The sequence below is a fragment of the Symphalangus syndactylus genome, chromosome 17, assembly GCF_028878055.3.
Source record: "Symphalangus syndactylus isolate Jambi chromosome 17, NHGRI_mSymSyn1-v2.1_pri, whole genome shotgun sequence".
Taxonomy (NCBI): Eukaryota; Metazoa; Chordata; class Mammalia; order Primates; family Hylobatidae; genus Symphalangus; species Symphalangus syndactylus.
Window position 1 is genome coordinate 85,775,754 of NC_072439.2, and position 12,411 is coordinate 85,788,164.

At 46.4% G+C, this 12,411-nt stretch overlaps 1 protein-coding gene across 1 annotated transcript; it reads left to right on the forward strand.

Annotated features, from left to right (window-relative positions):
* Nucleotides 1-517: 517 nt before the first annotated feature.
* On the forward strand, nt 518-8,333 carry HTR3D (5-hydroxytryptamine receptor 3D). The gene is given in 10 exon segments (XM_063622312.1): nt 518-718; nt 3,987-4,036; nt 4,859-4,944; nt 5,220-5,389; nt 5,590-5,738; nt 6,832-7,087; nt 7,517-7,592; nt 7,594-7,724; nt 7,842-7,871; nt 7,874-8,333. Coding segments are annotated over 10 exon segments (1,206 nt in total). The 5' UTR covers nt 518-657; the 3' UTR covers nt 8,071-8,333.
* Nucleotides 8,334-12,411: the final 4,078 nt, after the last annotated feature.

Here is a 12,411-nt window from a genome sequence, read left to right on the forward strand (position 1 = left end):
CTGCTTAGGAGGCTGAGGCAGGAGAATCTATTGAACCTGGGAGGCAGAGATTGCAGTGAGCCAAGACCGCACCATTGCACTCCAGCCTGGGAGAGAGAGGGAGACTCTGTCTCAAAAAAAAAAAAAAGAAAGGGAGGGAGGGAGGGAGAGAGAGACAGACAGAGAGAGAGAGAGAAAGAAAGAGAAAAGAAAAAAAAAGAAAGAAAGAAAAAGAAAGAAAGAAAAGAAAAGAAAAGAAAAAAGAAAAGAAAATAAAAGAAAAGAAAGAAAGAAAGATGGCAGCAGGGTCTAACAAGTTCACGTGCCACCTGGAGGCAGTGGTAGTCATACATGCCGTCTTGGTGATGCACTGTACGCCAGAGTGACTTTAAAGTATGAGGAAGCCATTAGCACTGCTCCAGGGACCACATATTTTTGCTTCCTCTTCTCCAAACTGATTTGCCATATTACTTTTGGAGGCTAGATTCAGGCCCAGTTAAAGCACAGGGTGAGTTATTCCTCTGTGACATTCTTTTGTCACAAAGTGGTCTTGTTAGAGAGGCGATTAATGCCAGCTGATATATGTATTATTCAAAGGTAGGGCTCAAGGTGTGGTCTGAGATTTTTTAAAGGTTAACATTATCATCAAGTACCCAGAGAAGTGCCAAAGAGAGGAAGATGGAAAGAGGCTGGTTCCATGGGAAAAGATTCCTCCTTGGCTTCATCCTCCACCTGCTGCTGCAAGGTACCATAAGATAAGAGCAAGAGCTGAGCAGATATGTAACTCCTGGGAAGCAGAGAAAACAGGCTAATATTTGTTATTCCGAGATAGTCAATGATTGGATGTTCATTATGGTAAAAATGATGCTCATGACATTGACAGCTTTGTACCTCTTCCTAGGATCCTAACATTTAGTTAACTCTTTTCTTTTTCTTTTTCTTTTCTTTTCTTTTCTTTTTTTTTTTTCGAGATGGAGTCTCGCTCTGTTACCCAGGCTAGAGTGCAGTGGCACTATCTCAGCCCATCGCAACCTCCACCTCCTAGGTTCAAACGATCTCGCGCCTCAGCCTCCCGAGTAGCTGGGATTACAGGCACCTGCCACCACGCCTGGCTAATTTTTGTATTTTTAGTAGAGATGGGGTTTCACCATGTTGGCCAGGCTGGTCTTGAACTCCTGTCCTCAGGTGATCTGCCCGCCTGGGCCTCCCAAAGTGCTGGGATTACAGGCGTGAGCCCCTGAGCCCAGCCTGGGAACTCTTTAAGATAATCCTAGTGATGAAGACTACTAAATGTTAGAACAATCACAGCACATAGTAAAGACACAGTAAATACTCATTAAATTGAAAAACTGAAATTGATTTGTTTCCTTAAGATCCCATATATCTCACACTACCTACCTGATTACTCCCCTTATCATTAATTTATTAGCATCTATGCCATATTAGTACAGCGAGGTGGAGAACTGTGAGTGCAAAATTTGTCACTGACATCACTCACATGGCTCCAGGTTGGAGGTAAGCAAGAGAAGGACAATGGGGGAAGGTGGAGAGGTTGCAGTGAGATTGTTAAGGACGTGGCAGGACACTGTAAAGTGGCGGTCAGGGTTGAGTTTGCATACACATCTGGACAGGTTTTGCATGGGGACAAAACAATGACACTGAGGATAGATCCTTGACTCAGCTCACCTCATCGACTTCCACCATTTGCCTACCAGCTCAGCCCACCCTTCCCGGACCAGGAAGGAGCAGCTTACATGCTTCTCCCAGTGCCCCCTGTTTTCTCTCCGTGCAGAAACACTCTCCAGGCCCCACAGCCCTGGCCCTCCTCTCTCAGTCTCTGCTCACTACAGGAAAGGGCAACACTTTAATTATCAATTGCTCAGGCTTTGGCCAGCACGGGGTGGACCCTGCTGCCTTTCAAGCAGTGTTTGACAGAAAGGCTATCGGTCCGGTCACCAACTACAGTGTCCCCACTCATGTCAACATCTCCTTCACCCTGTCTGCCATCTGGAAGTGGTAAGTCCTCACCCAACATTGCAGTGGTCTAGTGGTGAGCAGTGGACCCTCTGATTGGATTTTTTTTTTTTTTTTTTTTTTTTGAGACAGAGTCTTGCTCTTGTCACCCAGGCTGGAGTGCAATGGCGCAATCCCAGCTCACTGCAACCTCTGCCTCCCAGTTTCAAGCGATTCTCCTGCCTCAGCGTCCGGCACGTGCTGCCACACCCAGCTAATTTTTGTATTTTTAGTAGAGACAGGGTTTCACCATGTTGGCCAGGCTGGTCTCAAATTCCTGACCTCAGGTGATCCTCCTGCCTTGGTCTCCCAAAGTTCTGGGATTACAGGCATGAGCCACCGCGCCTGGCCCTTTGATTGGATTTTGTAAAATTAGTTACTCACAACAAAAAAATCAAACAACCTAATTCAAAAATGGGCAAAGGACTTGAATAGACAATTCTCCAAAGAAGAAATACAAATAGCCAATAAGCGCAAGAAAAGATGTATGTTCAATGTTACTAATATTTAAGAAAATGCAGATCAAATCTGCAGTAAGATACCATCTCACACCCATTAGGATGGCTACTATTAAAAAACAAACAGAAGCTGGGCGAGGTGGCTCATGCCTATAATCTCAGCACTTTGGGAGGCTGAGGTGGGCGGATCACCTGAGGTCAGGAGTTCAAGACCAGCCTGACCAACATGGTGAAACCCCATCTCTACTAAAAATACAAAAATTAGCTGGGTGTGGTGGCAGGCACCTGTAATCCCAGCTACTCGGGAGGAGGAGACAGGAGAATTGCTTGAACCCAGGAGGCAGAGGTTGCAGAGAGCCAAGATTATGCCACTGCACTTTAGCCTGGGTGACAGAGCAAGACTCTGTCTCAAAACAAAACAAAACAAAACAAAACAAAAAACAGAAAATAACAAGTGTTGGTGATGATGTGGAGAAATTGGAACCCTTGTGCACTGCTTGTGAGGATGTCAAATTGGGTAGCCACTGTGGAAAAATAGTATGGCTGTTTCTCAAAATATTAAAAATAGAATTACCATACAACCAAATAATTATACTTCTGGATAAATACCCGAAAAAAGTGAAAACGGGATATTTGTACACTTACGTTCATAGCAGAATTACTCACAATAGTTAAAACTCAGAAGCAGTCTAAGTGTCTACTGACAGATTAAATGTGGTATGTACTTACAATGGAATATTATGCAGCCTTCAAATGGAACAAAATTCTAATACATGCCACAATGTGGATAAGCTGTGAGGCCATTATGCTAAGTGAAATAAGTCAGTCACAAAAAGACAAATAGTGTATTTGTCTAATTTTATAGAGACAGAAAGTAGAATAGCGGTTGCCAGGGGTTGGAGAGAGGGTGAAATAGGGAATTACTGTTTGACAGGTGTAGAGTTTCCATTTTGCAAGAAGAAAAGAGCTCTGGTGATGGAGGGTGGTGGCTGGACAACAGTGTGAATGTGTTTAACGCCACTGAACTGTACACTTAAAATGGTTAAGAGAGCACATTTTATGTTATATATTTTTATCACAATAAAATATTGAAAAAAATATTTTTAGCCTGGGCAACATGGCGAAACCCCATCTCTACTAAAAATACAAAAAGTTAGCTGGGCGTGGTGGTTTGTGCCTCTTATCCCAGCTACTTGGGAGGCTGAGGCAGGAGGCAGGAGAATCACCTGAACCCGGGAGGCAGAGGTTGCAGTGAGCCGAAATGGAAAGGCATGATAAGAAATGCTGTAATGACATTACTGCAGGTAAAATCTGTTCTTTTTGGAATACTTGTCAAAACATATTCCCAATGGACCTTCATACTGTGTTTTTCATTTACATTTTCCATGTACCTTGAATTGTTTTGATCTACATTTTTCAGTGGCTTAGACCAAAAATCATTATTGCTACATGGAACAGCCTTGGAAGTGAACAAGGAGAGGGTGGTGGCATGGGACCTGCCTTCCTGGAGTTAATCATCTAGATGACAGCTGCTATTCCAGGATTCACACCTTCAACTGGTGACATCGTTCCTGTGGCTAAATATGGTATGACAGACTCAGTTTCCCCTTTCCTCTACTCTGGTACCTCTCTTTTTTCCACTCCTAGGTCCAGCTTTGCAGATTATATTGGTTAAAGCTGAGAATATCCATAAATTAGACAAGTTCAAATAGACCAATAATGAAAATACAAAACTTTCTGATTATTCTGCTGGTTTAGGAGGGCAGAGAAGGGGCACAGGGAGAAGGTGGTATACACTAAGGCCACGGGAGCCAATACTTATGTGGCTCCATCCCAGGGAATCCTGAGCCAACCTTAAGCTCTGTCTTGAGAATACTGAGGTAAGCAAGCAAGGCTTTGTTAGTGTGATGGCTGTCACCAGAGAGGTGGTGGGAGAGTGAAGAAATGGGTGAAAAAAGGAATCGGAAGGTGCAGAAGACAGAGCAAAACTAAAACTAGTTCCCTCCCCCTGTTCCTCTCATGCCATGGTTTCCTACAGACCTAGCACAATCAATTCTTTTTTTTTTTTTTTTTTTTTTTTTTTTTTTTTTTTTTGAGAGAGAGAGAGTCTCACTCTGTCGCCCAGGCTCAAAGGCAGTGGTGCGATCTCAGCCCACTGCAACCTCCACCTCTTGGGTTCAAGCGATTTTCCTGCCTCCTGCTCAGCCTCCTGAGTATGTAGGATTACAGGGCCCCACCGCCACACCCAGCTAATTTTTGTATTTTTAGTAGAGATGGCATTTCTCCATGTTAGCTAGGCTGGTCCTGAACTCCTGACCTTCAGTGATCTCCCCGCCTCAGCCTTCCAAAGTGCTGGGATTACAGGCATAAGCCATCATGCCCAGCCTTGGCACAATCAATTTGTGCAGTGGAACCCAGATGAATGCGGAGGCATCAAGAAGTCCGGCATGGCAACTGAGAACCTGTGGCTTTCAGATGTCTTCATCGAGCAGTCGTGAGTCTCAGGGCCAAAAAAGTAGAATGGAAACCACATCTACAGGGAAGGACACAATGTTACCAATAAGACCACACAAAGACTCAACTTAGAAAAGAGCAGAGTCTGAACTGAAGAGCTTACAAACTCCCAGAATACGGTAATAGGTAGAAGAGAGAAGTCATCTGAGTGGGGCTGGAGCTCAAGAATGGGATGACCTCAGACAGAAAGAAGGCCAAGTCTGATGGGGAAACCCACAGCACCTTCCTCCCTGTCCTTCTCCCACACACCATCAGTGTGGATCAGACACCTGCAGGTCTCATGGCTAGTATGTCAACAGTGAAGGTCACATCAAATACAATAAGCCAATGCGGGTGGTCAGCATCTGTAAACTGGACACCTTCTATTTCCCCCTCCATGAACAGAGCTGCACACTCTCCTTCAGCTCTTTCACCTACACAGGTAAGTGGGGCTCACTCAAGTAGACTGAGAGGCAGAGAAAGGGCTTTGAGTGAGAAGAGGACAGGAAGCTGGGAACAGTGAGGGAATCTTGCTGAAATGGGCCTGGAAGCTAAGCAGTGAGGGATCCAACAGCCTGGGCGAGGGACTTGGGAGCATTTGGGGAGGCTGAGTCTTCTGGGCCTGCTTTGCAGTGGAGAACACGAGCCTGGGCATGGAGAAGGACGTCCAGGAGCTTTCAAATACGTCACAGAACCTCATTCAGAACAAGAAGGGAGTGGGTACTGCTGGGTATCCAACAAAGAGCAATAAAGGTGACCATGGCCACTAACCAGTATGAACAAGCCATCTTCTATGTGAGCCCAGGGGCCGAGATGAGGTTTCACCATGTTGGCCAGGCTGGTCTTGAACTCCTGGTCTCAGGTGATCCACCCGCCTCGGCCTCCCAAAGTGCTGGGATTACGGGTGTGAACCACAGAGCCCGGCCTTTGTCACTCTTTTTTTTTTTGAGATAGAGTTTTGTTCTTGTCACCCAGGCTGGAGTGCAATGGCATGATCTCAGCTCCTGGGTTCAAGTGATTCTCCTGCTTCAGCCTCCTGAGTAGCTGGGATTACAGGGGCCCGCCGCCATGCCTGGCTAATTTTTGCATTTTTAGTAGAGATGGGGTCGCCACATTCGCCAGGCCGGTCTCAAAGTCCTGAACTCAGGTATCTGCCCGCCTCAGCCTCCCAAAGTGCTGGGATTACAGGCGTGAGCCACGGCGCCCAGCCTTTTGTCACTTTTTTCACTGATAAAACTTCAGTACTAAAACAATACCTGGTACTCAGCAAATAGTTACTAAATACAGCACCCCTTGAGGAAGAAACAGAGGCTGCCAGTGATTCACGGTGAGGGTCAGCTGCTCCTTCCCCAATGTCTGTCAGAAATTTTTGGAAGGCAGGAATTTTTGTTTATTTTTAAAAAGATATGGTAGAAAGAGTTAGGAAACACTGTCTTAGGGATATGATGATTCCAAATCCTGATAACCCCAAAATATCTGATACTGTCTGCTTTCCCTCCCACTGGTCTCAAATGTCCCCCTGCAAAGTCACTAGAGATTAGACCTTGATGAGAAAAGCAATTAGAAATGAAAAGATAAAATGCACGCGACACCTAAGTCGGTGGTTCCACAGTCTTGCTAAGAGCACATCGGTAGGAATAAAAATTTAAGCGGAGAAAGTTGACACCTTGGGCCAAAAGGAATGAGATACATTTCAGTGGTAAGCAGCATGGGAGACTCTAACCTTGTGAGACGCCTTTGGATGGAGAGACCAGACAGTGAAAGGGACGGGAGGTAATATTTCCTCACTAGACAGTGTGGCCTGGGACAAATCCCAGTTCTTACTCTCACCTGTCTTGACAGCCTCCCAGCCTACTCCTCACTTGCCCCTCACTCTCCTCCCCACCAGGTGGCCATCAGGTGCAGGCACAGGCCCAGCCCCTACGTGGTAAACTTTCTGGTGCCCAGTGGCATTCTGGTTGCCATCGATGCCCTCAGTTTCTACCTGCCACTGGAAAGTGGGAATTGTGCCCCATTCAAGACGACTATTCTGCTGGGCTACAGCATCTTCCTGCTCATGATGAATGACTTGCTCCCAGCCACTAGCACTTCATCACACGCTTCACTAGTACGTCCTCATCCATCAAGAGACCAAAAGCGGCCGGGCGCGGTGGCTCACGCTTGTAATCCCAGCACTTTGGGAGGCTGAGGTGGGCGGATCACGAGGTCAGGAGATCGAGACCACGGTGAAACCCCGTCTCTACTAAAAATACAAAAAATTAGCCGGGCGTGGTGGCGGGTGCCTGTAGTCCCAGCTACTCAGAGAAGCTGAGGCAGGAGAATGGCGTGAACCCGGGAGGCGGAGCTTGCAGTGAGCCGAGATTGCGCCACTGCACTCCAGCCTGGGCGACAGAGCGAGACTCCGTCGCAAAAAAAAAAAAAAAGAGACCAAAAGCGAGGTGTGGGTTGGATGGGGAGAGGGACGGGCAGAACCAGGCGAAGTGAAAAGGGATCCTAGAAAAAGATCCTCTGGGAAAGAAACAAGAAATTCTAGGTGGCGCCTCTGGCCCTCATGCAGACCCCCTTGCCTGCAGGTGTCTACTTCGCCCTGTGCCTGTCCCTGATGGTGGGCAGCCTTCTGGAGACCATCTTCATCACCCACCTGCTGCACAACCCAGCCCCCACCCCTGCCTCGGTGGCTCCACTCCCTGCTGCTGCACTGCACCAGCCCAGGGAGATGCTGTCCCTCTGCGCCCCAGAAGGGAAATAAGGACCTGGGTCTCACCCCCACCCACCTGCCTGGTGAGGGAAGCCACACTTCCTCTTTCCCCAACTCCACTTCTCTGCTCCTGCCTCCTTCCCTGTCTCCCTCCCTCTACAGGTGACATTTGCAGCCCATGGCTGAGTCTCTATCTTTCTGTGTGAAGGAGCCAGAGGTATCAGCAGGGCAGAGCCAGGCCCTGGGGAGGCAGAGTTGACAGGGGGCTCAGAATGGACAAGGGCCCAGCAGGAACATGAGGCCCAGAAGCAATACTTAATGGAGCTATGGGTGCAGTTCAGCCACGCGATGGACGCCCTGCTCTTCCGCCTCTACCTGCTCTTCATGGCCTCCTCCATCATCACCGTCAGATGCCTCTGGAACACCTAGGCAGGTGCTCACCTGCAAACTTCAGTCTGGAGTTCTTTTTGCCTCCAGAAACCAGCCAGGCTCTCATGCCTGTCCAAATTTCAGCCTCGCAGCCCTGGCAACGACCTCATTTTTAACCCAGTCCTCTGTGTAGTTTCAGACCAGACCTGAATAGTCTCCTATGCCCTCCAAAAGTCGGGTTCTTTGTGCCATCAGCCCCACTCAGCCCTTCCATACCTCCCTGGCTCCTCAGGATTCCGCTTCCTAGGGTACGTCCTTGATTAAATCACCCCAATATGCCCCTTTGCGGAAAGTATTGGCTTTTCCCTGAATTCTGTTATGGTAAAAAAAAATCTTGGGATTGAGAGTCTTCTTGCAGAAACTTCTCCTCATTAGCCAAAGTGAAAAGGATTTTCTCTTACGTGTGTGTTTTTTTAAGTCTGTCAGACAACATGTGAAGTGTCGGGAAGAGAAAGAAAGGGCCAAAATCTATTAGACGGAATTATAGTAAAACAGAGATTAACTTCCTAAATCCAGTTACTCTGGACTTAAGCTTCAGAAATTAATGTGCCAAAACTAGGCCTCTCCCGCTTAAAGAGCACAGCCTTTTGTCACAGCCTGACATATGACTCATTCATCATTAAGTACTTAGAGTGTTAACATAATCCTGCATTACCGTTAAAGTGTCTGTGTTGCAATTTGAGTTGATGTACCCTTAATCATGCTAAGAAAAGAACATAAGGCCAAGGGAAGCGCATTTGAAAATGACATCTGCTTTACTTGGGAGGAACACAAATGCCCCCGTATGAACTGGAAAATGCCTTTTCCTGACACTTGCCTTGTTATTTCGAAGGTCTTTGCCTAGGGAGCACCAGCTGCCTTGCACAAGTTGAGGCTCCACTGTGCCCTTGGACATGAGAGCTAAGGCATTTGTTGGTTCAGAAAGCATCTATTTGAGAGCAACTTCACTACAACTCAAACATCATATTTTCTTTTTCGCAACGATTTATTTCCATTTCTTTCATTTATTCTACTACTTTCTATCTGTAGCTCATATTTCCCAAATCATGACCATCTAGGAGTAAAAATAGACTCACAAAATGGTTCACTAAATAATATTTCTCTGGCTTCTCCCCTCCACTGCTCTTTCCCAAACTCCTTCGGCTCCCTCCGGTCACTGTAGATGCCCAAAGGGTGGCAAGGTTGCTAATGTCCACTAGAGGTACTGCTAGTGCCTGCCAAAGGTTCTACCCCACATTAGCTGCAAGAGTATCTGCTCTCTCAGAGCCATAGCCATGGTCGGGACTGGATCCTGGAGCTACAGAGGCTCCCAGCTGGATGCTGCAACCCCAGGACCAGCTGTCACTTGCTTTTTTCTTTCAGTTCCACTGGGACTCCAGAGGGGCCCATGGGCATTGGGGTGTTAAGTCAGAAATACCCTGCAATACTCTGAATCCCTCCTGTCACTCAGGCCCATGGTCTTCATACAAAATTGTGTCCCTTCATTCTCTTTTTAGGTTGCATTTTGTTTTTGTTTTTGTTTTTCCAAGAAGGTCTTTTGCTCCTCAGTTTCCAGAACGCTGCCAGTATTCTTTTCACCGTCACTGTCCTCCAGGCCTGTCCACAACCTGGGGAATACAGCCCTCACATTCACCTAAGTAAATTGCTGCGTCTGTCATTATTTTGGCAGTTCCTCAACTGACAGCTTTCTAAAAGGTAGGCCTTCAGAAAAGACACAGTAACTATAATAATAATAACCACCAGTTATTGAGTTACTAATACGCAGCAGGCACTCTAAATGCGCTGTGTGAATGCTTATAGTAACCCTATGAAGTAGGAACCATAGATTCAAAAACCTTTGGAGCCAAATGTGTTTTGGAGTTTGGAATTTTTCAGATTTTGAAAAGGTCGTAAGTGTGCATTTATTTACTATATGTTACTGACGCCCCAGCTGGGGTATGGAGCAGCAACCTATAACCAGCAGATTAATATTTCTGCAATGAAATCTATGAATATTCACACTAGGCGGAAAAAATAAAACTATGAATAGCTTTGCATCAATTCTGGTCTGGTTTTGCCACCAAATATTTGGTGGTTTTTTTTTTTTTTTTTTTGAGACGGAGTTTCACTCTTGTTTCCCAGGCTGGAGTGGAATGGCACAATCTCGGCATGAGCTCCGCCTCCCGGGTTCAAGCGAGTCTCCTGCCTCAGCCTCCCGAGTAGCTGAGATGACAGGCATCCACCACCATGCCCGGCTAAGTTTTTGTATTTTTAGTAGAGACAGAGTTTCACTATGTTGGCCAGGCTGGTCGCGAACTCCCGACCTCAGGTGATCCACCCGCCTCGGCCTCTCAAAGTGCTAGGATTACAGGCATGAGGCACCACGCCCGGCCGCCACCAAATATTTGTAAAAAATCATTTGGTTTTCCAAGCTCTTTAGATTTTAGAACTGTGGTTTTGTATTATTGTCTCCATTTTTTACCTGTAGAACATGAAGACAGAGATGCCTGTTAGTGGCCTCACAAGGTTCCACAGCTAGTTAAGTGACAGCTGCAGTTTGACCCAAGGCTGGCTGACTCCTAGAGGCTGGACTCCTAACCTGTCTGCTACATTGCTTTCCAAATTGAGGAGGAAACCCAGAGAGGTGCTCAGAGTCCCATATGGAGACATCAGTATCACTTCAAGTCTCTATCCGCTGACACTTTAGGAGAATTAAAACACGAAGAGCAAGGCCCTGATCAGGGTCCCAAAGACAAACTTTCTTTTACATTTCCTTTTACTCTCTCCCCCGTTTTCCCAAGTCCCACCCTTATCCCTTACCCACTACCTCCTTACCCCTGTCATAAGTCCCAGCACCTAAGTTCACTATTTATACTTTCTCCGTTCCTTTCTGGAGAGCGTATTTCCCAAATCGACTCTGACCAATCCATCTTTTCTCTGTGCTCCCTCTGGATTTAGTTTTTTTGCTGCTAATGTATGTTCTACTGCCAGACCCTTGCGGACCTTCCACTCCTATAACCCCATACTGAGATGGTCATTCTCACTTGAAAACTCATCCTAAACTTTTTCAGAGTAGCTTGTTTACCCAGCTTTTGAGGGGCTCTGAAATTATTTAAGATCAATTTGCATTATTTTGTCTTCCCCCCATCTTCAGGTACGTATTTCTTTCTTTTTCTTTCTTTCTTTCTTTCTTTTCTTTCTTTTTTTTGAGACAGAATTTCACTCTGTCACCCAGGCTGGAGTACAGTGGTGCAATCTTGGCTCACTGCAAGCTCTGCCTCCCAGGTTCAAGCAATTCTCCTGCCTCAGCCTCCTGAGCTGGGACTACAGGCATGCGCCACCATGCCTGGCTAATTTTTTTGTACTTTTAGTAGAGATGGGGTTTTACCATGTTGGCCAGGCTGGTCTTGAACACCTGACCTCAGGTGATCTGCCCACCTCGGCCTCCCAAAGTGCTGGGATTACAGCTGGGAGCCACCGTGCCCGGCCAGGTACATATTTCTCTGCTTCGTTTCTTCACATTTTCCCCAAAATGTAGCTTTAAGTTTGATTTTAATGGAAGTCCTCAGTTTATCTTTTTTGACACATGGATTAATATTCTATATATCTCCTTTTAGTAAGAGAAGGCATGATATAATTATAGTGATTTTATTTTCTCCATAAGCAAAATCTGAACATGTGATCCTAACATCAGTGGTAATCACACAGGACCTTTGAATCTGGAGCTCTCCCACAAAATTAACAGGTGTGCCTGCTGCTTTGCTGTTCCATCTATAATAGAATCATATGATAAGTACACTTTGTGCTAATGACTTTCCTCTTGTCATCTGGCAAACCTCTGAAAGGCTTTGCAACATAATTTATGACCTCTTTAGAAACCTTGCTGACAGGCACTGGTCCCGCCTGTGCCACCTTGCATTTGACAGCCCGTTTCTGCCTGGCAGCTCCTCACTTTGTCCATTCATCTGCAGTGCTATCCTGTGGTTCTCACATGTTCACTTTCTTATTATCTAAACCATTATAAGCAGTATTTCAGCCAGGCACGGTGGCTCATGCCTGTAATCCCAGCACTTTGGGAGGCCAAGGCAGGTGGATCCCTTGAGCTCAGGAGTTCGAGACCAGCCTGGGCAACAGTCTAAACCTCAACTCTACAAAAAATACGAAAAATTAGTCACGGCATGGTGGCATGCACCTGTGGTCCCAGCTACTTAGGAGGCTGAGGTGGGAGGATCTCTTGAGCCTGGGAGGTCAAGGCTGCAGTGAACCGAGATCACGCCACTGCACTGCAGCCTAGGTGACAGAGTGAGACCCTGTCTCAAAAAAAAAAAGCATTTTTCCATGTTTAATCTACTTTCTTTTGGT